Genomic DNA, 23376 nt, shown 5'->3' on the forward strand with positions numbered 1-23376 from the left:
CAACAACAACAATAACAACCACAACAAAAGCAACACCTAAATAATAATCATAATACTCGTGTGTGTGTTTGTGTTTTTGTGCGCAAAGTGCAGTGCTAATCCTTTTTTATAACGGCTTTATTCCTAAGGATTTTTGCAAATATTTGCCCCAAAGTGGAGGCAACATACACACACACATACACAAAAGTGCAGCAAACAGCAACAGCAACAATAAAAGTGTTCAGCAACAACAACATCATCATCATCAACTTCATCATCAACGACAACTACAACAATAAAAGCAACACAAAAGGATATTTTTAGAAGGCTGCAACAACTGCAGGTAATAATAATCATATTATTAATAGCAATAAATAATAATAATTAGTTAACCCAACAAAACACAAAACACAAAAAAGAATAAAAGTAAAGCGAGCGAAGAGCGTTGAGAAAAGTACTCAAAAGTGACAAAAATATATAAAAGAAAATGCGAAAAGGGCGTGTTGTGTCTTCAGCTGCTGCTCTCAGCATTCATGTGTGCGTCTGTCTCTGTGTGTGTTGGTGTGTGCGTGAGTGCGCTTTGTTGTTGTTATTTTCAGTGTGATGCTTTTTGTAGAGTACATCATCAACTTGCTTTGGCTTTGGCTTTCGCATCGGCTTCGGTTGCGCCTCTTTACTTTGTGCGTAATAAAATTGATGATAAAATAAAAATGGATAATGGGCGATTTTCGGCTGCGGCTGCTGCGGCTGTCGCTGTCGCTGCCTCCTCGCTGTCGCTGCCTGCTGCCCGCCGTCGACGTCGACAGAGCGAAGAGCATCGTTCACCAACAAGGCAAAGGCAAAAGCAAAGCTTGCGCTTCGCTCTCTCTCTCGGTCTCTTTACCTCATGCTCTCTGCTGGCGTTTCCCGCTCTTTCATTTGCTTCCTGTATTGTGCTCTTTGTTGATACCGTTAAAGTTTGCGGGTTTATGTCGAGTGTATTAGGTGAAGGATGACAAGGAGGAGGAGGAGGAAAGAAAAATAGGAGAGAGGGGAAACACACACTGATAAGAATGCTGCACAGTTGTTAATGGCAACGTGGTGGCAACGCTTAAAACTGCTCTAAAAATTGCAAAATTTTAATCACGATAATGCGCCAAACAAATAAAAAAGACAACACACACACACACACTCACACTCATACATACAGTTGTTGTCTATGGCGAAGGCCATTAACATGGGCCAAGTGGGGAATGGCTTTGTCGTCTGTCGCATAATTTGGGCATAGTATCGTATTTAGCTGGGTTAATTACCGAATATCGTGTTGATAGCTTAAGCGTTTCACGAGCTCGCTTTCTCGCTTAATGTTGTGGCCAACGTGTTTCCGGTAGTCGCATTTTAAAATGCTTGTCTCAATATCGCAGAATGACTCGTGATAAGGTTAAATATTTAATAGCATTTCTTTGCCTTACTCTCAGTCAATGTCTTTCTCTCTCTCTCTCTCCCTCTATTCTGTCTGTTTGTCTATCTCTTTCTCGGTCTGTCTGTTTGCTTTCGTCTCTGTCAACGCTTAAGAAAAGTTTTGTGTGGCAATAATGACAATGGCAGCACAGTTTAGAAATAAATTAAAATTTCATTCAAGTGCTTTTCAGACAAAACTTTCTTAATTACAAATGTATTGCTGATGCTGCTTCTTCTTCTTGTTTGAAGGAGTTTCGTTTTGTGCTTGTTGTGGAAAATAAGTTGCGCGCAAAAGTATGCTGTAAAATATTCGAAGCGCAAATGCAAATCGCATTTGTGGCGCCCGCCTGAAAGTATGCTGTAAAATATTTAAAAATTATATAACAAGTGCCTGCAAAATGGCCGACACACAAACACAAACACACACAGTATAAGCTGCATTTATTAGTTATGCGGCATTTTTTTCATTTTTTTTTTAACTATGTTGATTTTGGCCTCATTGCCCAACGGCTTAAAATGGTTTTTGGTCGCTGGCCCGCACAGTGGCATGCAAAAATAATCAAGCCATGCACACAAATGGCACAATGCAAAACAAAAGAAGCACAACGAAAAAAAAAAACCAAACCAAAAAAGAAGAGCATAAACGACAGCAAAAAAAAAAAAACAATAACAACGAGGCGCGCAAACAAAAGCAACAAGCATTGCACTCAAACAAATACCTCAAGAACTCACACACACACACACACACAGACATGTGTAGGGGAAACCTGGAGCGCACTTGGTGTGCACTTAGATGAAAATGACAGCAACAGCAACAGCAACAGCAACAAGAAGAAGAAGAACTGTAACAGGCATGTCGAGTAATGACAGCAACAGCAGCCGCATTTAACAATGGGGGCACTGGCTAAGCAGCGGCCACGCCCACTCATGATGCCACCGGCAAGGCAGGCAAAGCGATGCGAGGCGAGTCTGTCATTCATTCATTCATTCATTCATGCGCTCCACTTGTGCAGCAAGCACACTGGACGTGCTCAGATGACTGCGAAAACCGAAAAAGGGGGGAGCATTGTTATTGTCGTTGTTGTTGTTGCTGTTGTCACTGCTGTTGAGGCAACAACAACAACAACAACAAACACTTAAGTGGTCGCTTAGAGTGTGCTACGTTTTCTGTTCTGTTTATGAATAAAAAATAGTTATTTGCAAAACGTTTAGCAGCAGCAGGAGCAGCAGCAGGAGCAGCAGCACATTAAGCTGCAGGACCCAAAAGCCAACGGCAATATTACAATATCACATAAACGAGACAGAGAGAGAGCGAAGGATAGGGACAGAGAGAGAGAGGGAGAGCGAGCGAGTTGCGAGTAGTTTAAGGCCAAGATACTTTTGTCTTTTTAATTAAATGTCAAAAAATGACACTGTACGCCATAAAGGAGCATCTTTATTTGACTTGCTGCGTGCGTGTATATCTGTGTGTGTGTGTTGTACCTGTGCGTGTGTGTGTGTGTGGCAATTCAATTGACGGCCTACGGCCGCAGAAGCGCACCCGAGAGTGCCATAAAGGGCGTACTCAGATGAGCCTAGATAATTGTTACGTCATTAAACGACGTCTGCAAAAAATTAAAAGCCAAAAGAAGCAGTCTCTGCTGTAAGGACAACAAAACAAACAAACACACACAGAGTTAAAAGCGGGGCTAAAAATCAAGAGAATACAAAACAAATAATGAAATTGCAAGTCGCTGTGTGTTTGTGTGTGTGTTTTTGTTGCCTACTTTTTTTGTGCGCCTGCCACAATTAAATACAAATTTGCAGCGACATATGCGGCAAAGCGTAAACAAGCCAAGCATAAGCGAAATGGGCGAATGGCAAATGGCGAATAGCGAACAGAGAACAGGGAACAGTGAACAGTGAACGGCAAACAGTGAACAGCAAAAGGTAAAAGTAAAAACAAAACCAACAACAAATGTTTGTGGTATGCGTTTGAGAATATAAAAAGGGCGACGCTAACATCAGCCAAGGCAGCAGCAGCAGCATCTTTCACAAAACGAATTCGCTGCGTTCTCACGCTCTCGCTTGCTCTCTTTATTTTGAGCCTCTCTTTTGCGTTGGTGTACGCCAAGCAGCGCAGTCGCTTTGGACACTCTCTTTTGCTGTGTGCTGCGCTCTCGCTCTACCTCTCTGCCTGGCTTCGTTTGCTACTGTGTGTGAGTGTGTTTGTGTGCGGTCGCTGTCGCTGCCGACGCTGCTTATTTGGCAATGTCAATGTAACTTTTATCCAACTGCCGCTTCAGTGGTTTCTTTTACTGCAGCGAGCAGCGGAGGAGCAGCGCTGCCTCGCCTCAGCTGCCGTTTCTCAGCCCACGTTTTCAGAGTTGTCGTTTTAGGCGCTGATTTAAATGCTGCTGATAAGGCGGCATTATGATTCGAACAGTTCAGCTACAGCAGCAACATTCGCATAACACGTTCAGCTTTTGTCTATGTATGCGTGTGTGTGTGTGACTGTGTGAAAGTAGTTGTAGCTGTGCCTTCAGGCGCATAAGTTTACAATTGACTTTTAACGATATGATACACACATGTGTGAGTGTGAATGTGTGTGTGCGTCTGCTCTCTGCTTGTGTGTGTGTGTGTGTGCGTTGCGCGCGAATTTATGTTTTATCATTTATTGTTAGTGGAACGTGCAGACGTCAGCCCAGCCACGCCCCGTGTCGCCATTTTGTTGCCATGCCTCTGATTGCTGTTGCTGTTTGGTGTTTGCTGCTGTTGTTGTTGTTGTTGCTGCTGTGATAATATGCTGCGCCTTTGTTTTCGCAGCAATAAAAATTGGTTGTAATTTAGTCGCCTCTGCCTCACGCTCTAATCGTGCGCATGTGTGCTCTGTCTATGTGTGTGTGTGTGTGCGTGGATTTTGTTGTTATTGTTGAGATTGATACGCGTTTGCTTTGCGCTTTTGTTGTTTGTCTATCTCGAAGTCGACGACGAAGTCGAAGTCGATTTCTTCCTCTGTCTGTCGGTCTGTCTGTCTATAGCTTACCAATTAATTCCATTGATATGTGTGCTTTATTCTTTCTGCGTTTTGCGTTGTGTTTGTATTGCATACTTTGCGGCTGCCCGCAATTTGCATATCCTTTTGGCAATTATGGTGCTTTTGTTACGTGAGCCGCATAATTGACCAGCTATGCTATAGCTACAACACAATATTGCCTCAATCCCCGCCCACATCTCGAGCATATTTACGAATGCAATGAATATATATGTACATATATATATTCTATATATTCAAGCAGATAGCTGAAGCGTACAAACGACAAGGATCGTTGCTTTTTATGCGCGGCCAATTCGCATTTTGCAGCTACTTCAATTGCTCGTTCTACTTCTTTTACATTTCTCTAGTTTCGTTTTTTTTTTTCTCTCTCGCTCTCTATTTATCAGTCACATTTCGTTCTCGTTGCAGCTGGCAATTTCAACATTGGAACAAAAGACTTTGTTCCATTCAACGTTTTTGTGTTTTTTGTTTTACATTTTTTGTTGTTTTCGTTTTCGGTTTTGTTTTTTGTGTTTTTGGCACAACTGAAGCAATTAACTGAAAATGTAGCGCTGCCAAAGGACATGGCCAGAGTGGAACAGCAAATGCGATGCCATGCAACGACAAGCATAAATGTAAGTAGAACTCTGACTCTGACTCTGACTCTGACTATAACTATAACTCTGACTATAACTATGAGAAATGCGAGGGTGGTGAGGGGGCGTGTCGCTTGGCTAATTGCATTGGTTATGCGCAGCAACAAGAGTCAATAGAGACACATTGTGCACACACACTCACACTCACACTTACACACACACACACACCCCCGACTCTGGCGCCAATGCTGAAAATGCTCTTGTGAAATGCAATTCAGTTTCATTTGCTTTCAATTTTCTGCAACCTCGCGCTAATTTTGCGTCTACTTCAGACTGTTTGCTTCATCCGTCCGTCTGTCGTCTCAATCTCTCTGCTCGTCTCACATTATTAAAAATCTTTCGCTGTATATGTGTATGTGTGTGTGTGTTTACTTTCCTTGCTGCAGGCATTTGCTATTCCGATTCTTTTGCTCGTTTCTTGATTCTTCATTCTTATGTGCGAAGCAGCTTTTGCCTTTTGTGAGCGCAGCACTAATCAACTGATATGAATGCATCTTTGGCCCGTCAGGCTCTGGGCTGTAAGAAGGACATTCCTCTAGGCGAACTTACTTATTGAATAGCCACAGAGATACATTGTATTCACTGGTCATTGTGTTGAAGTCCCTTAAAGTAAATAAGAAGTGGAGACTATTGGGAAATTTAGTTAAAAATGCGTAGAGTCAATTTATATATTTTATTTGATATTCTCTTTTTGGCTTGTAGGCTTTAAAACAGTCCACTAATTAGAAGAGAGTTCTTTAAAGGTTTTAAATGGTAACAACCATTCGATTTTACCAAAAGATGTTTGGAAACACATTCCAGAATAGATAGATTTTCACAAAAGAAATGTTCTTATCTGCAATGTAGGAAATGTGGCATTATATTCTTAAAATGCACCACATTAAACTACAAAAAAAATGTAAATATATACCAAATATAGTATTAAACTACAAAAAAAATGTAAATATATACCAAATACTATATTTGGTATATTAATATACTATAAAAATGCCATGCAGCACAAAATATGCCACAAGTAAGAAACCTGTAGTAAGCTCCACTATAAGATACCTGCTAGAAAGCAAAACATAGTCTTAAAATATACCGAAGACTATAATTGGTATATTAATATACCAATTCTGTTTTAAAAATTCGATAGAGTACCAGATTGTCAACCAAATCAACTATGATTATATTCTTAAAATGCATCACATTAAACTACAAAAATGTAAATATATACCAATTACTATAGTTGGTATATTAATATACTATAAAAATGCTATATAGTGCAAAATATGCCACAAGTAAGAAAGCTGATTTAAGATACTCCACCTGCTAGAAAGCAAAACATATTATTAAAATGCATCAAATTAAAAGAGAAAATAATTCAAAAATATACAAAAGACTATACTTGGTATATTAATATACCTTTCTGTTTAAAAATATATCATAGAGAACGAGGTTGTCAGTTAAATCAACTATGACCCAAGTGCAGCAACCCTCTTTTCTTAAATCACATACAATTTTAATCTAATCTCTTTAGGTTTTATGCATTTTGATATGTTTAAATAATTTTGGTTGTACATAAAAAACAATACAAAATAACTAAGTAAATGAATGCCTGAAGTCTTAAGCAGCTTAACTCAAATCGTCAAACTAGTTTTCCTATAAAAATCTAGACATATTCAATTTTTAAGTGCAAAAATTTGTTACAAATCTTGTCGCACACTCGAAAAGCTGTGCTTAAAGGCAAACAACGGCCAAAATTGAGACACAAAATTGTGCTTGCTTTGGCTCTTTTAGCACCTCATATTGTTAAATTTAAATTTGATTGGGTTTTTCCTTTTAATATCACGTGCTGTGTCGTTTCGCTGTTGCTCCTGCTCCTCCTGCTGCTGTTGCTGCTGTCGCCTGTCCAAATCAATTTAAGAACTTTTCTGCGCATCCTTTTTACCTGGCGCTGCAGCAAGGACAATGGAAAATGTAAAATGATGATGGCACGACAGCAACAGCAAAAGCAACGGTAAGAGCGTTAATAGTTAAACTGGATGCCAAGTACAAGATTGTTAACACACAGCGGGCGAAACAAAAGGCCAAAAACATCAAATGCATAACATTCTTTGTCGATAGCTGCTGCTGCTCTGAGTATCCTGAGAGTGTCCTGGCGAGTGGAGCCAAATGTGCATTGCGGTGGCTGTTGACGCTGCGGCAAAATGCTTGTTGCGGATGATGCTGCTGTTGTCTGTGGCTGTTTGGGTGTTGGCTGCATTTCAAATGCCAGGCAATGATGCATTAAATCGAAACGAGCTAAACACGGCGACAGACTTGGAGTGTGGGCGTGGCCAAATGGACATTGCTTACTCAGCAGCAGCAGCAGTAGGCGGAAGCGGAAGTTGACACAAAGGCTGCTCTTTACAGCTGAAGGCGTTGGCTTGTCTTAAACGAGGTAACGAGCAGCAAAGCAGATCTCTCTCTCTCTCACTCGCTCTGTGCCCCTTCTGTATGTGACCTTATTTTGCATGTGACACACGCCCCCAACGTGCCATGGATACCTGAGCAAAAGGCGCATCGCATCGCGTTGCTTTGCTTCGTTGCACTTGCTGCCCACTTCCTGCTGCTGCTCCTTCAAATACTTTGTGTGTTGGCCGTGTGTAAGCCATGCATCATGTGACACGGCACGTAAATTCGTAATAAATTTGGAATTATGTGCACACAACGTGCGCCTTTGCTCCGGCTTGCTCTGGCTTCATCTTGCGGCGAAGGCCAAGTAATTTGCAACTTGCACTTTGATAATTTATGTTGCATACATCGAGGCGCACAATCATACTTCATTGTCACACGACTTTTTCAATTTGTAGCCATGCAAGAAAGAGAAAGAGAGAAGGAAATGAATTAAGTTTATCTCTCTAGCTGTTGCTGTTGCTTTTTTTCTTGTTATCACGCTTTGTCACACCACACACAAAAACCAAACGTTGATTAACGACTCTGAAAAGCTGTTCGGTGTTTAAACTGTCTAATGACTCTCTCATTAAAGCGACATTCATCGAACGGCTGCTGTCAATTTCAACTGTGTTGCAACTGCCAAACAAATCAGCTGACAGCTACAATTGATTTTCCCGCTTGTTTGATTCTCAATTTCGCTGCCAATTCGATTTGCCAAATTGCCTCCTCTCTCTCTCTCTCTGTGTCTTTCTCTTTCTACCTCTGAGAGTGCGTTTGTGCTGCATTTGCATTTCCATTTCCATTTGCATTTGGATTTAGTTGCTGTCACTAGAAAACAATAAACTCAAATTGCAATAACAGAATCGTATATTCACGTATGTTGCAACATCAATTGATAAGAAGAAGACGTTGCTTTAATTGAAATTGCACATTTAATTCGTACAGCAACAATTTGAACTTGAATTAGTTTAATTGTCTGTGCTTGAGCAAAGTCTAAATTGAGTTGCAATCTGTGGTTTGTGCTCAAAGCTGCTGCAGTTATTTAAATTGTTTGCGAAAACAATTACTATTTATTTTGTTGACTGCTTTGCAGCAATGTTGTTCTTATTCTATAGGAAAATCTTTTGTCTAATTCTAAATTGCATTCTAAAATGTTTCATCAATTGATTTATTTATTTTCTATGCCTACTCAAATATGCTAAGTCATCGCAATTTCATTTTATTTGCTACTATTTTCTTTTGCTATCTGTATGTAAATGTTAAAAAGTAAATCTATTGTATAATGTTTTAAGTATGCGACAGTATTTTTATTGGTTGACTTCATTATTTTAAAGCCTTTCTATGCGTGAGCTATTTTTAATTTACGCTGTTCTAACTTTATTTTAAAATTCGACAAGGTTTTTATCGTTTGAAATCATTCTTTTAAAGTAATTATATTTATTTTCTCTACTACTTTCAATCAATGTTGTTCTTACTTTAGTTTAAAATACAACTTTTAATAAGAACCTATTTTGTGTAATGTTTTTAGTATACTAAAACGTTTTATTATTTCCTTACTATGCATATTCCATTGTCGAATATATCAGCAAACATAATTTCACTTTGTTATTTCCTATTTTACTTTTGCATACATAAATATTGAAATACGTAAATCTAATTATTGCAGTGTTTCATCATTTCAAATAAATATTAGAGCATCTTCTTGTCGCATAAATTCTCTACACACAATTGCAATTTGCTTATTTTCATTTGCTATTTATTTGTTGACACTATAAATTGTTAATACGTGAAATAAAATCGTTTGTTAATAATAAATGAAAGGACATACACAATGGTTCATTTTGAAATATTCATTACATTTGTTACATTGTTTGATTGAGTATTGTGTGTAAATTTACAACACAAGAGAACAGCTGCCCGCTGCCCCTCAACAAAATAAACTGACAACGACGGTGTTAAATGCGATTTATATAATGTGGCAAAAATGTTGGCAAATGCAAAGTGGCAGCATGCTCGCCTCCCCTCCTTCTCCTTCCTCCTCTTCGCCTTCCTCAACTTGTTTGAGCTGAAAAATTGATTTAATTTTGACGCTTGAAAATTGCATTAAATTCACTGACTTGGCGTTGATATCATTATCGAGCCCATGATGCCATTATTGCGGCAAATTCGCGCGCTGGTCAAAGGAAACTTTAAATGCATTATCATATTCTAATTGTTGTCTGTGTGTTTGTGTTTATCTAAAATTCGAAATACAGTCGCGGTTGGCAGGCTCCATTGATTTGGCATTTTGCATTTTGCGGTTATCGGGGCGCAACGTTTTGGCAGCCACTGTGCGCCGTTTGTGGAATTAGTTTGGTTTTTATCCAACACAAAACAACAACAGCAACCATTTGAAACAATTTCATTTGGCATACACGGCAGATGGACAAAGCAAGAGAGACACAGAGAGGGAAAGAGGAGGAGGGGCTCAAACGATGCGGGTTAGAATGCCATTCTAATCGGATTTTGTTTGCAGCTGTGGCCAAAGCTGGCAACAAAACAAATGCTTTTGCCAGCAAATTGATATCAAAAGGAATTTGGCATGCCTACGCTGCGTATGCGCAATTGCATAAGCTGCGATTCGTTAGTTTTGATCGAACTACATTTAGAAATGCAGCTAGCCACATAAATGCAATTATAACACCGCTATAACTCAGACCGAAATGGGGTGAAAAACTCTTTTTTGTTACCTTCACTCGACTTGGCTTTTAAAGTGTTGTCTGGGAATTGTTAGAGAGCCGCAGACACGCACAATGAAATGGCACAGGAAAAGCAGTTAAAACAGGCGAGCAAGCGACGACGAGTCGAGAAAAGAAAGGATGGAGGAGGATGGAGGGAAAAAGGAAAACAACATAAAATAAATGTAATAAATTTTAAACATAGAGATGATAAATTGCTCTGGGAGTTGGCTAAAAGTGCTGCCAATGCTACCAGGCAAACTCCCTCGCTCTCTCTCGTTCTCTCTCTCTGTCTCTTTCTCTTGCTTCATCTCCTCCATTTTTACAATTTGTTTGCGGCTTCACTTGTCCCTCACTTGCCACAGCCACTGCCACACATGTAGCTTGTAGCTTCTCGCCCCTCGCAGCTGTCTTGGCTTTTGGCATTTTTATCTATTTGCACGCATACTTTGCTGTCGCTGTTTAATGCTCTTCTCTCTCTTCTCGCTTTGGAAATTGATTTGATGCTGCTTCGCTGCTATTTATTTTTTCGACACACCCAAAACAACTTTTGCTTTAGCAGCTTCAGCTTCAGTTTCAGCTTGTAAACTTTAGCTCTAACTTCCGGCGCCAAAGTCTCATTAAAGTTGCACAAGCTCGCAAAGTCCTGTCAGCCATTAAGTTCACATGCAAACTGCAAAACTCGTCCCGCTGCCCCCTCCCTCAAAATGCAGTTCACTCGAGTTTAACTTGTGTATCTTTATCTCACTCACTCACTCACTTACTTACTTACTTAGTTTCCTTCTCTTTTTTTTTATTTTGTTGCTTGCAGAAACTTGGCAGATTCCGTGATTAGGACGTGGTGTACCCAAGCGCTCTAAATGCAGACGATATGGTGAGTATATACGAGCATGTTCATATATAATCAAGTGCCTCAAATCCCTGAAATTGAATTCCCAAATAAGCATACACTTTTGTCCTTTCAATGGCTAACTTTTTATACCCTCTACCCATTGGATAGAAGGGAGTTATATTCTTGTGATTTGTCGAAATGTTTGTCACAGAACGAAGAAGGCATCTCCGGTCTCAAATAGTATATTTTAAATGGAGTAGTATACCAAATACACATCTCGGTATATTTCAGTAATACTGGACTTAATGATAAAATGTAATTATATAAAAAATACCTAAATATACTGAAATGAATGTTTGGTATGTCAGTATATTTCAATAATGTAGCTAGAATATACCAAGTTTAATATGCCAAAAATACTGAAATATACCAAAATGTACATTTGGTATGTCAGTATGTTACTACATTCATAATACCAAAAGAACATTTCGGTATATTTCAATAACACACCACCTTATGATAGAATATACCAAGTTTAATATGGTAAAAAAACTAAAATATACAGAAATGTATATTTGGTATATCGGTATACTACTACATTCATAATACCAAAAGTATATTTCGGTATATTTCAGTAATAGAGCACTCAATGCTAAAATGTACCGAAATATAGCGAAAAGTATGGTTGGTATGTCAATATACTACTACATTTAAAATATACCCGACAGACGAACAAAAATCGTGTACCGGGTATCTCTCAGTCGAGTACAATTTCAGACTTGTTACCACTTGTCTGTGAGACGATGATGTAAGGCGACTGAACTCAACTCAAACTCAAATTTAAACTCAAACTCAAACTATGTGTGTATGTGTGTTACTTGGGGCCATTTTGGACATTTTGGCCACTTTGGTGCACTGGGGATGGGAAGAAGGGAGGGAGAAGTTAGTCGTAGATTCTTGTTGATATGCTGCTAACTTAATGCCCAGAGCACACAGAGCTCATGCATTACGCATACGCCGCATATGCCCTGAACTATTAGCAAGCGCATTGCATATTTATGCAGTGAAGCATTTTCCAGTTTTTGACATGTGCAATGGCATTGCATAACGAATCCGACTATATATCTCGGCATGAATGTGGATGCTGATAAAAACGCTGAGCTACAACGTTTTCTAATTAAAAACTACAAATTATTTTCAAGCATAATGAGTGCACAGTGTCGCAGTGTGTAAGGCTGGCAATTTAAGCTGAATGTGTGTTTGTGTGTGTGTGTGCGGCGGTAACAAAAGCCAAATTTAAATTACCATTTGTCATAAAGGCAGCAACAGCAGCAACTACAGTGGCAACAACACAACACAACTGCAACACACACGCACACACATGTGTCGTCTCGCTAATTTCCACAGCCAACTTGCAGATGATGATGATGTTGCTGTTGTTGTTGTTGTTGTTGGGCTGAGCTCAACTCGATGATGATGATGATAGCGTTGAAGTTGTGCCTTGGCTTTGGTGTCGTCCTTTGCTGCCAGCCCATGCATGCCACATGCAACTCGACTGCGAGGCAGCCAGGCAGCCAGTCTGGCATGCATGACTGCTTGCCACGCCCATGCCCACCTCACGCCGCCCAACGCCCACGCAAATGCATCATGCTGCAATAACTCTGCTGACAAAATAACAAACGAACGACGACGAAAAAAAAAACAGAAACGACACAAAATGCATTCGTATGACAGCGCCAAAGAATTCATATATTTATACAGTCTGTTGTTGTTGTTGTTGATGTTGTTCTTGTTGCTGTTGCTACTGTTGCAAGTATAACAGTTAAGCAGCATGCCACGCCCACAGTGTCGCACGGCTCGCGCATTGAAATGCGCATTGTGTGGCATTAAGCATGCGGCTTTAGTCGGATTGTCACAGTGGCAACGGCAAAACGGAAATGACAACAGCATGCAGAGCAGCCACAGCAGCAACAACAGCCACAGCAACAGCATCACCAACAGCAGCATGTTCGCATTCGCATCTTGTTTAATCTTGTCGAGCTGAGTGCAGTTACTCAGTCTTCTAGTCAGTTTGCTTATCAGTCTGTGCGGCCGACATTTCAGACAGTTTATTAGTTTTGCAGACAGTCTTCAGCTCTTTTAGTCTTGAATATTACAGTTGTGTACTCAGTTATTCAGTATGTTGTTTTCCTTTTAGATATATCTTACTTTCCTCAATCTTCTTATTAGATCTTTATAGCTAGTAACTCATAAAGTTCATTTAGAAATCACTTATCCATAGACAGTTCTTTCGTCTAATAACTTCAACGTATCAATCAATCAAGTGTTTTTCAATCGTCAATATATGCAGATATACTGAAAGATAGAACTTGGTTTGATTGACAGGTTGATGACTGAAAAATGTATTTAATATTATGATATATCATGTAAACAGAAAATACTGCCAAATGATTTCTTGACCACTTGATTTGCAGTTATATATCAGTACAGATATACACGTAATTCATGAACTGATTATCTGTACTGATATCTGATCTGTCAATCAAGTCGGCTAACTAGAATTTCAATCAGTGTTTTCTGTTTTTACTTATCAATCAAGCCAAGATTCAGCTTTCAGATCAATCAGTTCTTGTTATTATTTAATAAGTGTTCTATAGCCATCAACTTGTTTTTTAGTTAATGCGTTTGACGATCAATTAACATAACAATCAAACTGTCAATCACAAATCAATCAGTACTTGGCCTAACAATTAATCCTACTCATTTTCTCTCCATTGCCAGTCTATAATTAGTCTAGCAATTGTTTGATGATTGTTATTCAATCATCTATTTATTGCCAGTCTGTGTGTCAGTCAATCAACTGCTCAATACCGCATTTCAATCTATTTTTCTTCTTTTATGATATTAATAGAGTATAATTCTTACTCAATCATCAATCTACTTGTTGTCAGTCAATTTGTCTGTCAATCAACTGCACAATAACGCACATCAATCAGTTTTTCCTTTTGCCATGATATTTATAGATAAATACAATTTAGTAAACAATCTAAACAGTGCATTAATCCTTCCGTTGCCTCAACTTAATCACAACTTTAGCCTAACAATTGCTTGGTCTCTTCATCTAAACCACAATTGTTTACGTCGCTACTCAGTCTTTCAAGCAATTGCTCAATCAGTCGTAAGTAATTATCAATCAGTGCATACCAAACCAAATGTATCAGCTTAGTAGACAATCTGCTAGTCGGCCTAATAGCCAATTTTGCAGTCGGTTTCTCCTTCAATTGCTCAGTCAATTCTGCCAGCAGCTAGTCAGTCAGTCGCTCACTCATTCGCCCAGTTGGTCATTCCCGCCAACTGTCAGTGTTGACGTCCATCATTTTTGTTTTTTTGTGTGCGCTGCAACCAGTGAGAGCTGGTTCCGTTTCCTGTCGCTGTTGCTGTCTCTGAATCGTTTTGGGTCTAGCAAATTTATGCAACCACAACGAGGGTGCAATGCAATGTATGGACAACAACAACAGCAACTTGGCATTCCCTAGTTAAAGTTGTTGGTGGAGTTTTTGTGCACTGCAACAGCCGCAATTTGTTGCAGGCAATTTTTGCCAGCTTGCCATCTCTGGTGTCTCTGCTTCAAAGGCAGCGGCATCTCAACTCTCTGCAGTTGCAACTGGACAAAACTGGAATTTCATGATGAGTGCATGAAATGTGCGATGCTCTTCAGCTTTCTCTGCTATTTTTATGACTTGATCGCAAAGCACAAAGATTGTCCCCAAAAAGTATGCTATAAATTTTGCAAAACGAATTCTCATAGTTGCTGATGGATTTGACTTTGTTTGAGTCTGAGTCAACTATACAATATTTCACTATTTGCTACTCACTCCGAGCAAATAATGTTCAATATTTACAACTTTTGGCCATATGGCAGCCAAGGCAACGACGAGAAGGCTTATGGCTTATGACGACGACGGCTTCATCAATTGAACTCCCCAAGCGATTGTTGTTATGTCAGCTATTTGAATATTCATAGTTTCAGTTTACGATTGAAGGCTGACATACTTATTTCTTCGATATGTCAGCAAGTGTATTTGTGATGTCGGTGTGCAAGTTGTTGTTCTTTCTCATTTTTATGCTGCTTGCTTACTTGGCAATCTCTCTTTTTCGCTCGCTGTGTTTTCTGCGCTTACTTTGAAGTGGTTTCTGCACTTTAGTTGCCTCTAATTGGCTGCGGCTGCTTTTTAATTTTTTCTCAGCTTTCCATTTTTTGTTTTGTGCGCTGTTTCCATTGTTTTTATATTCTTTTTCTTCGGTTGCAGCTGCAGTTGTGGCTTTAACTTTAAACGAAACCCACACAGATAAATTGTCCAATGCCCAAACTGGTCAGGGTTATAATTACACTCCAAATGGCTTTTTCTCTCCATCTCTCTTTCTCTCTCTCTCTCTCTCTCTCTCCTACTCTTTCGCTCTCGTTGTGTGGTTTCGCTGTGAATGCATTGCATGAAACGTAATTACAAAAAATACTAATGGTAACCGAGTGGCAGTAACAGTCAGCACATCAAATATAAACATTGCGACAGTCGTAAAACAAGATACAACAACAACGATACGTATGAGCAAATGTGTGTATAGGTGTGGGTGTGAGTCTGCCTGTGTGTGTGTGACACACAACAGCAGCAGCAGCAACAGCAACACCTTCACATTGTGACAAACATTGCAGAATGACAAAACAAATTGTTGGTTTTTTTTTCTTGCTGGCTCTTTTCACTCTCGCATTGCAATTAAAATCAACAACTTTATATTTATGTATGTGCAGTCTGTGTCTGTGTGTGTGTGTTGCTTGCATGCAAAATAAACAATTATGTGGCAACTGTTTTGCTGCACTCGCAGTCTCATCAAAAGACGAGACTCGAGACTCGCGTTCTCGCTTCTCGCTTGTGACTTTTACTGTCCGCTTTCAGTTTGTTGCGCACGCTGCCTCAATTATTTAGCAGGACACACATTTTTACAGGTGCGTCACACCCACACAAACACACACTCCCACATGCACGGATGTATGTGTACAAACACGTACTGACATTAATGGACGCTGTAGCAATGTTGAAATGCCACAGGAAGTAACCGCAAAGCCAGCGACAGACTCGACAACTCAGCAACTGTTCTCCTCTCCCTCTGCTTGCTGACAAGCAACATAAGCACACAAATACACACAGACACACACACACACACATGCATGTCTCACATTCACCTAGTTACGCATATGTCCTGATGACATTAGTGCAGCATTGCAGACATTTCGACGAAGCAAAACGAAAAATTACAACTGGACCAAAAGGGGAGAAATTGCCAGAGAAAGAGAGAGAGGGAGAGAGTGAAGGGTGAAGGGTGAAGGGTGGCTGTGAATATTTTTTTGGGGGCCAATTTTGGGCCAAAGGACACTCGAATGCGTTAACAGCAAGTCACATGTGTGCCACACACACACACACACACTTTGGAATTTTACGTTGATTACGAGCACTTTATGCTTCCGTGTTACGTGTGGGCGAATGTCCTACGTATCCGCATCCGCATCTCTAGCTCTGTCTGTATCCTGTACCTCTGTCTGTGCGTGTGTGTGTGTGTATCTGTGTCTGTGTCTGTTTGCCATCAGCTGAACATGACAATGACAACTATGCGCTCGTTCATTGTTGCAATTTTTACTTTATTATCAGTGTCTGTAATCGGCACAAGGACGACTCTTCAAGACTCGTCACACACTCCATTTTGTTAGATAACCCTAGAGTTCTTCCACTCCCATCTCTCTCTACCCCTCTCTCTCTCTCTCTCTACTCTGTCGCTGTAACAAATTTGCTGTGATAAATGTTCGCTGCCTGAGAATGTGGGCGTAACTAGGCTAATCCATTGCACTTGAAGATAATTTATTATTATTCACAGCTGAAAGCGTTATGATACGCCAACTGATATTAGTTATGGCCGTAACATGTGCTAAAAGCTCCTCTAGCTAATAACTCAAATTTACGGGCGGTAAAAGCTTCCCTCACACGTTTACAATAACGAGCCTGAGAGCTTTTCGTGTAAAATTACAAAACAGGAAACCAGAGTGCGAAGCTTGGCTAACTTTGTATTTGGCACAAAAGCTTGTGCTTGTTAACTTTTGTAAGAGAACAAAAGCTTTGATAGGAAGTAAATGTTAACTGTCGACGGTTAACAGTAAACGGATAAAGGATAGAACTGTTAACTTTTTGAATTGTATTGATAAGATATAGATAATGATAGTAACTTAGCAAGCAAAAAAGTAGAGAATTAGAATTAGAAATTGTTTTAATAGTTTCTATTTCTTTAGTATTCAAAATAGTTTTTAAATATTATATTCGAGAACTGTAATTTTGACTATAATCTACACCATTAGTTATTAACTGTAGCTAAGAAAGAAATGAAATTAATGAAATAATGAAGGAAAAATAGAGAAAGATAGTTATAAAAATATCATATTAGAAAATTACAATTTATTCTTGGCTTAGAATGTAAAGAAATAAATAAAATTAACTGAGAAATAAAAAAGAGTAGTAAAAAGAAATAATCACATTCGAATTCATAATAGCTATACAGATATTATTTTAGAAGCTTTTGGAATTATAAATGAACAGAAATTAATAAAATGGACAGACTCAAAGCAGAAGAAAGTTTAATAAAGGAATGCTGTTATAACAATGTTTTTATCAAAACCAGCTCAAGCTGAATTTCAATCAGTTCCGTCTATAAATCATTTACATATTTCCAAAAGAATAAAAGCAAACAGCTAGCAAATAACTTGTAATTACTTTTTGCATAATGCTCTACGTATTAAAGCACAAAAGTCAACTTGCCGCCGTTGACATTGAACACAACACAACATTCGCAATCAAAGTATAGTAATTTGGTAATACTGTAAATGTCTGCTGAAAGCATCCATTAGGTTGATTTAACAAGTTCAGCTTTAAATTGCATGTATAAACATTTAAAAAAAAGAGACGAATTCAAAGAAATAAGCCGCCGGCAATGGCAAATAAAAAAGAAAAGCAAAATAAAACCCTCATTTGAGACAAGAAGTGGTCTAACGAAACGTCAAAGGATTGCCCCGTTGGCCATCGCCATCGCCATTGCCACTGGAAATTGATTAAAAAAAGAAGTATCGCAGATGGCAGATAACCTAAATACACAGAGCATGAGAATGAGAGAATCAACCAAATGTTGATGTTGTTTTTCTTTTTTTTTTTTGGTGTTGTTGTTGTTGTTGTGTGGCGCGTAATCCTCCGCGCCACGTTGCACAAAGGCAAAGGCAGGAATTTCGCACTAAATAGCAAAGCGAATCGATTATCTAAGGGAATAGCCCGGAGTCCATCAAAGTTATACTCGAATTCAATGAATTTGGGTATTGGTCAGTTCATGTGAAATACATCCAAACAAACACACACACATATATTGGTTGTTTGTTTATCTTCGGGGGTGTACAAAAGTACATATGTACAAGGAGACGATTTGTGCTCCTGTTTCTGTTCCTGCTCCCTAGGGGTCCTTTGCTGCACTCAGTTGATGGGATCCTTTTTTTTTAGGTTTCGATTTTTTTCTGTTGACATCTTTTTAACATATTATGTTTCTTGCTTTACTCTTTCATTTTCCAGGGCACAACATGGCCTCAGCACAGATGCGACATTTCTATAACACACCAACAACAACAACAAACAAGTCTACTTCTATCACAACACGCCAACTCTTACAACAGCAGCAGCAACTACAACAACAGCAACAGCAACACACGGCCAACAACAGCAAACGGAAGCAATTTGAAAGTGAAACGTTTCTGTGCCACACAACAACAAAAACAACAACAAAAGCAGAAGGAGCAGCAACAGGAGCAACACAAAGCAAATTGGAAGCAACATGGCAGCCACTCACGCCAGCAACACTCGAACCAGCAACGACAGCAACTGCAGCAGCAGCAGCAGCAGAATCTGCAAGAGCAACAGCATCAGATGATGCACAAGCGTCGAGTGGATGTGAAAAAGGTGCGTCAAATTGGTTATGGACAATACATGAGATTGCTGCCGGCAGCAACAGCAATAGCAGCAGCGCCAAAATGCTGCAACAGCAACAACAGCAGCAGCAGCAGGAACTGCATCAGCAATATCCTGTCGCAAGTTCACATGGTGCTAATTGCAATGACGACAGCGACGTTATTGGCACTTGCGTTGCGGGATGGCAACACATTGCTGTTGTTACTGTGGCTGCCACTGTTGCTCTTGGCCATGCTAAGCAAGTTGTCCACGACAGCAACAGGAGTGAGTGCACCACAACGACAGCAACTAGCAACTGTAAGCCAGCAATACAATCACGCTTATCTTCCAAAACCAAATACGGCCAAGGTCAGGACACTGCAACAGCAACAGCAACAACACGAACAACAGCAACAGCAACAACAACATCCACAACAACAGCAACAGCAAGCAAACAACGAAAAATCTATCAACACTGCACAAACAATGTCGCTGCCACTGCCCTCGGCTCACGGACTGTCAAAATCTTTATGGATATGCAAAAATTTGCACGCACTGTATTTCCGCTTGTTATTGTCTTCAATCTGCTACCTTTGTTCTATGCAGGTAAGTGCCAACAACAACTATAACAACAACTATACATTCCATTTATCTACAGGCAACACACTAGATTAAGTCCGCAAGCATTTATTTTCTCGCCACTCTATCTTTATCTCACACTTTTGTCAACATAAACACTTAATTTATCACTGCGAGACACTGGGCTAATTGAGGCCAAGTTGTGTTGACCACAGTGCACTGTGCGCTTTGTATTTTAGCCAATTGTCCTTGGCATGGCAATTAAGTCAAGTGCTTGCAACTGTGAACTGAGTTAAGTTTAGTTGGTTTGTTGTTGCCGCTTGAGTAAATAATTTATTGTTGCCAATATTTAAATGTGTTAGCAGTTGCCACTTGAATAGGCTGCTGTCGATTGATAAAGTAGCTTTGGGACTGCATAAAAGTGTTGCATACTTTCTGGCTGCTAGTCGAATATGCTATTGAATAAATGTGTAGCATACTTCTAGGCTGTTATTAATACAGTAAATGCGATTGAATTAATGTGTAGCATACTTATAGGCTGCTACTTAAATAACCATTTCCGGCTATTTCCTTCGGTCTGATTGAAAAAATATGTAGCTAAAAAGTTTCAACTTGAACAATACATATTTGCAACTGCTCATTATTTATATCGACATGGAAAAAGGCACAAATTTTAATGACCTACAAAACTGGACACTGCCCCAGGAAGCAGAGCAGCAATCCCTTGCGCCAACTTTTTAACATCATTTTTGTGCGACTTGCTTGCTGCTTCTGCTTCTGCTGTTGCTACTCATTTTTCAAAAACAAAAAAACAGCAGAAACACAAAACACAGAAAACAAAAAAAACAAAAAAAAATTCAGCATCATTAGAAAGTTTGGGTCAAATGTGAGCTTGTGGCCACACAGAGACAATAGGCCAAGACCTTTTCGGTTGTTCTCGTTGTTCGTTGTTGTTCGGCCAGCGTCAAACTTATTAATTAAATTTCGAACATAATTATTCAAGACAATTTCCATTTTTTTTTTGTTGTGCACATAAAGCAGCTGCTTAAGCAATTTTAAATTACGATCGTTGCCTTACTCCAATCAGCAACTTCATCGTTTTTTTTTTTGTGGGGTGCGCGTGTGTGCTTAATGTATCAAAAGCAGTGGCAAACAAAAGATGCCGACATCGCCAGGTTCAAAAGGGAAACGAAATCAATGACAATTCGTTAAATGCCCCTCATTATTATCGTTAGCCATATCTGAGCAGCGATTAAAGTAAATTCAGTTCAACCTCGCCTCTTACTCTCTCCTTTAAGCCTGAACTTTCTTATCAGTTGAGACAACAGCTACAACAACTGATGCTGCTGTCGCCGCTACAATTTTCTGCTGCTGCTGCTCTCTGAAAGCTCACGCCTGCGCATTGCCGGAATTGGCCAGAAGTCTTATCACAACACGAAGCGTTTATCAGTTGGCCATTGAAATTGTTTACTGGGTTGTCATTGTTGTCATTGTTTGGCGCGCGCGTTCGCTAAAATTGCTGACTGTCTCTATTGAGCAACGTTTATCGTGGATATCCTAATGACATTTAACTAAAATGAATGTTAAAGTCAACCTTGTGTTTGATGTGCCAAATGAATATTAAAGCCCGATCCCTTGTGCATGCTTCTTAATGATTCTCAAAGCAGTGCTCAACGCTCAGAGTGAGTGTTGGATGAGTGCCAGCTGCTAGCTGCCAGCTGCCACCTGGTGGCGCCTCAAGTGGCAACTTGACGAACGATTAAGGCAGCAATGCCATAATGAAAATGGTGGAAAAAGGCGATGAGGAATCTGAAGTGTGCGATTCATTGAGCTGAAGCTGCTGCAATTGAAATGGAATCGCAGAATAAACAACTTATGAGCAAGAAGCTGAGAAGCTCAACACTGAATCGAAACCAAGACCAAGACCAAAAGCGAAAGCTAAACAGCTGCTGTGGCATGAGTCCAATTGTGAGTCCCCAAAGCGACGATGACTATGACGATGACGACGACGACGACGATGGGCAACAAAAACAAGAAAAGCAAGAAAAAAACACAGAAAAAGAAATAAAAGAATCATAAATTCAATTTGATTTAAGATTTATTGAATGTGAGTAGCGTCCAAGACCAAGTCAAGGAACAGTCACCGTTACTGCGAAAGCTTTCGCAGTCCTTGCCACACACACAGACACACACACACATTCGCCTCGCTCTCTGTGGAGTGTTGCTCTCTCTCTGCCTTTAAATGCTGGCTACGAGACACGAATCAGCTCAGTCGATGACAGTCGGCCAAGCACGCCAGTCGCTTCAGCCAGCCAACCAAAAAGCAAGCCAAACGCTTCAGCTTCACATAGTCGCATCGCAGCATCCGCAATACAGCAATAATTACAGTTATATCGTGTCGTGTGACAAGCTTTAGCAGCAGCTTAAACGTTACTTTTGTTCGTCGCTTCAAACTGACAATCGCAGATTGGCAATACAAGATTTCTTTAAAGTCACGTGTCGCGCTTTTGCTATAATTTACTTGACGCGTTTTTAATCCCGCCACTCGCGTGTTCTTCGACAAGGATCAACGTAAATATATAAAACAAAAAAATGTAAATAAAACTTCTTTCAATCTATACATTGCATTTGGTCTGTGCACATTTGAGACTCTCAGTGGGGGAAAATGAATATTATTTGATAATCTTGAGCTTAGACAACGCGATTGTTCCATTGTGTATTGCAGTTTTATTCATTTTTTGTGTGTGCAGTGATGAATACACACAGATTGCATTCGACTCGAGGCGATTCGCAACTAATCCCCAGCACAATTGATGGACAGAATTGTAGTAGCAATAATATATGTGAAGTACTCTCTCTCCCTTCTGATATTCTTACGTCCAAATAAGTCGCCACAGTTACCAGTTAGCAGTTGTCTTCGTATTGTTGCCACTCACAATGGTTGAAGCAGACATGGGAAAGGAATTCTCAGGACACAGACAATGGAAGTACTTAGGATAGCGAGATTGCGATTCAGATTGAGATTGAGATTGAGGTTGAGAAGGGAAAAACTGGCTTAATGCAAAAATTGCTGGCTGCAAATACTCGAATCCCGACAGAACACGACACGACACCCATCCAATTAGACTTGTTGCCTGATGCTGACAGCGTTGTAGTAGTTGTTGGACAGGATGAACGACGCACACTTTGATAACGGTTGCCATTCGTTCAATCATCGCATTGGTCAAACAAACAACTTATCGAGCTGGCTTAGCATTTCTCTTTCTCCTCTTGGATATTGTCGCATGTTAGCTATAGATATGTATTTGTGGGTCGTCGAGACATTGACTTACGCCATTCGTGTTCTGCATTCGCATTCATTTTTTCTTTCGTGTTGAGGCTTTGAAACAATTTGGCAATCGTTGCAAGATTGAAACGTGCCAACTGTGCAAATAGTCAATCAATAGGCAATCGTCATCCACACGCCCATCCAGGTGATAAGCAAACACTAGATGCCAGTGATAACCACAATCCTTTTTCTGCCTTAAGAGCTTCCACCTGTTCGCTTGCTCTTTTTTTCGGTTTTTCTGCGTTGCGTGTTTCGTCTTCCGTCTTCGGTTCCTGCAGCTAATGAAGAGATAAAAGTTGCTACGTGTGGCAAATGTTAAAAGCGAACGAAACGTAAAAAAAAGGTTGAGTTACGACTATAAAGAAGAAGGAGGATTTTAACGTT

The 23376-nt window shown here is 39.8% G+C and overlaps 1 protein-coding gene across 2 annotated transcripts in view; it reads left to right on the plus strand.

Moving 5' to 3' along the window:
• LOC117575847 (dorsal-ventral patterning tolloid-like protein 1) overlaps positions 1 to 23376 on the plus strand; it is a 53067-nt gene that overhangs the window by 1682 nt on the left and 28009 nt on the right. Inside the window, exons 2-5 of one of the 2 annotated variants that reach the window (XM_052007758.1) lie at positions 129 to 322; positions 4865 to 5070; positions 11041 to 11103; positions 18714 to 19691. In XM_052007758.1, the coding sequence (XP_051863718.1) occupies positions 18722 to 19691 (970 nt within the window). In that variant the 5' untranslated portion in view covers positions 129 to 322; positions 4865 to 5070; positions 11041 to 11103; positions 18714 to 18721. Of the gene's footprint in view, positions 1 to 128; positions 323 to 4864; positions 5071 to 11040; positions 11104 to 18713; positions 19692 to 23376 lie in introns of those variants that run through there. The other variant, XM_052007757.1, reaches the window with a different exon arrangement.

The sequence above is a fragment of the Drosophila albomicans genome, chromosome 2R, assembly GCF_009650485.2.
Source record: "Drosophila albomicans strain 15112-1751.03 chromosome 2R, ASM965048v2, whole genome shotgun sequence".
NCBI classification, from domain to species: domain Eukaryota; kingdom Metazoa; phylum Arthropoda; class Insecta; order Diptera; family Drosophilidae; genus Drosophila; species Drosophila albomicans.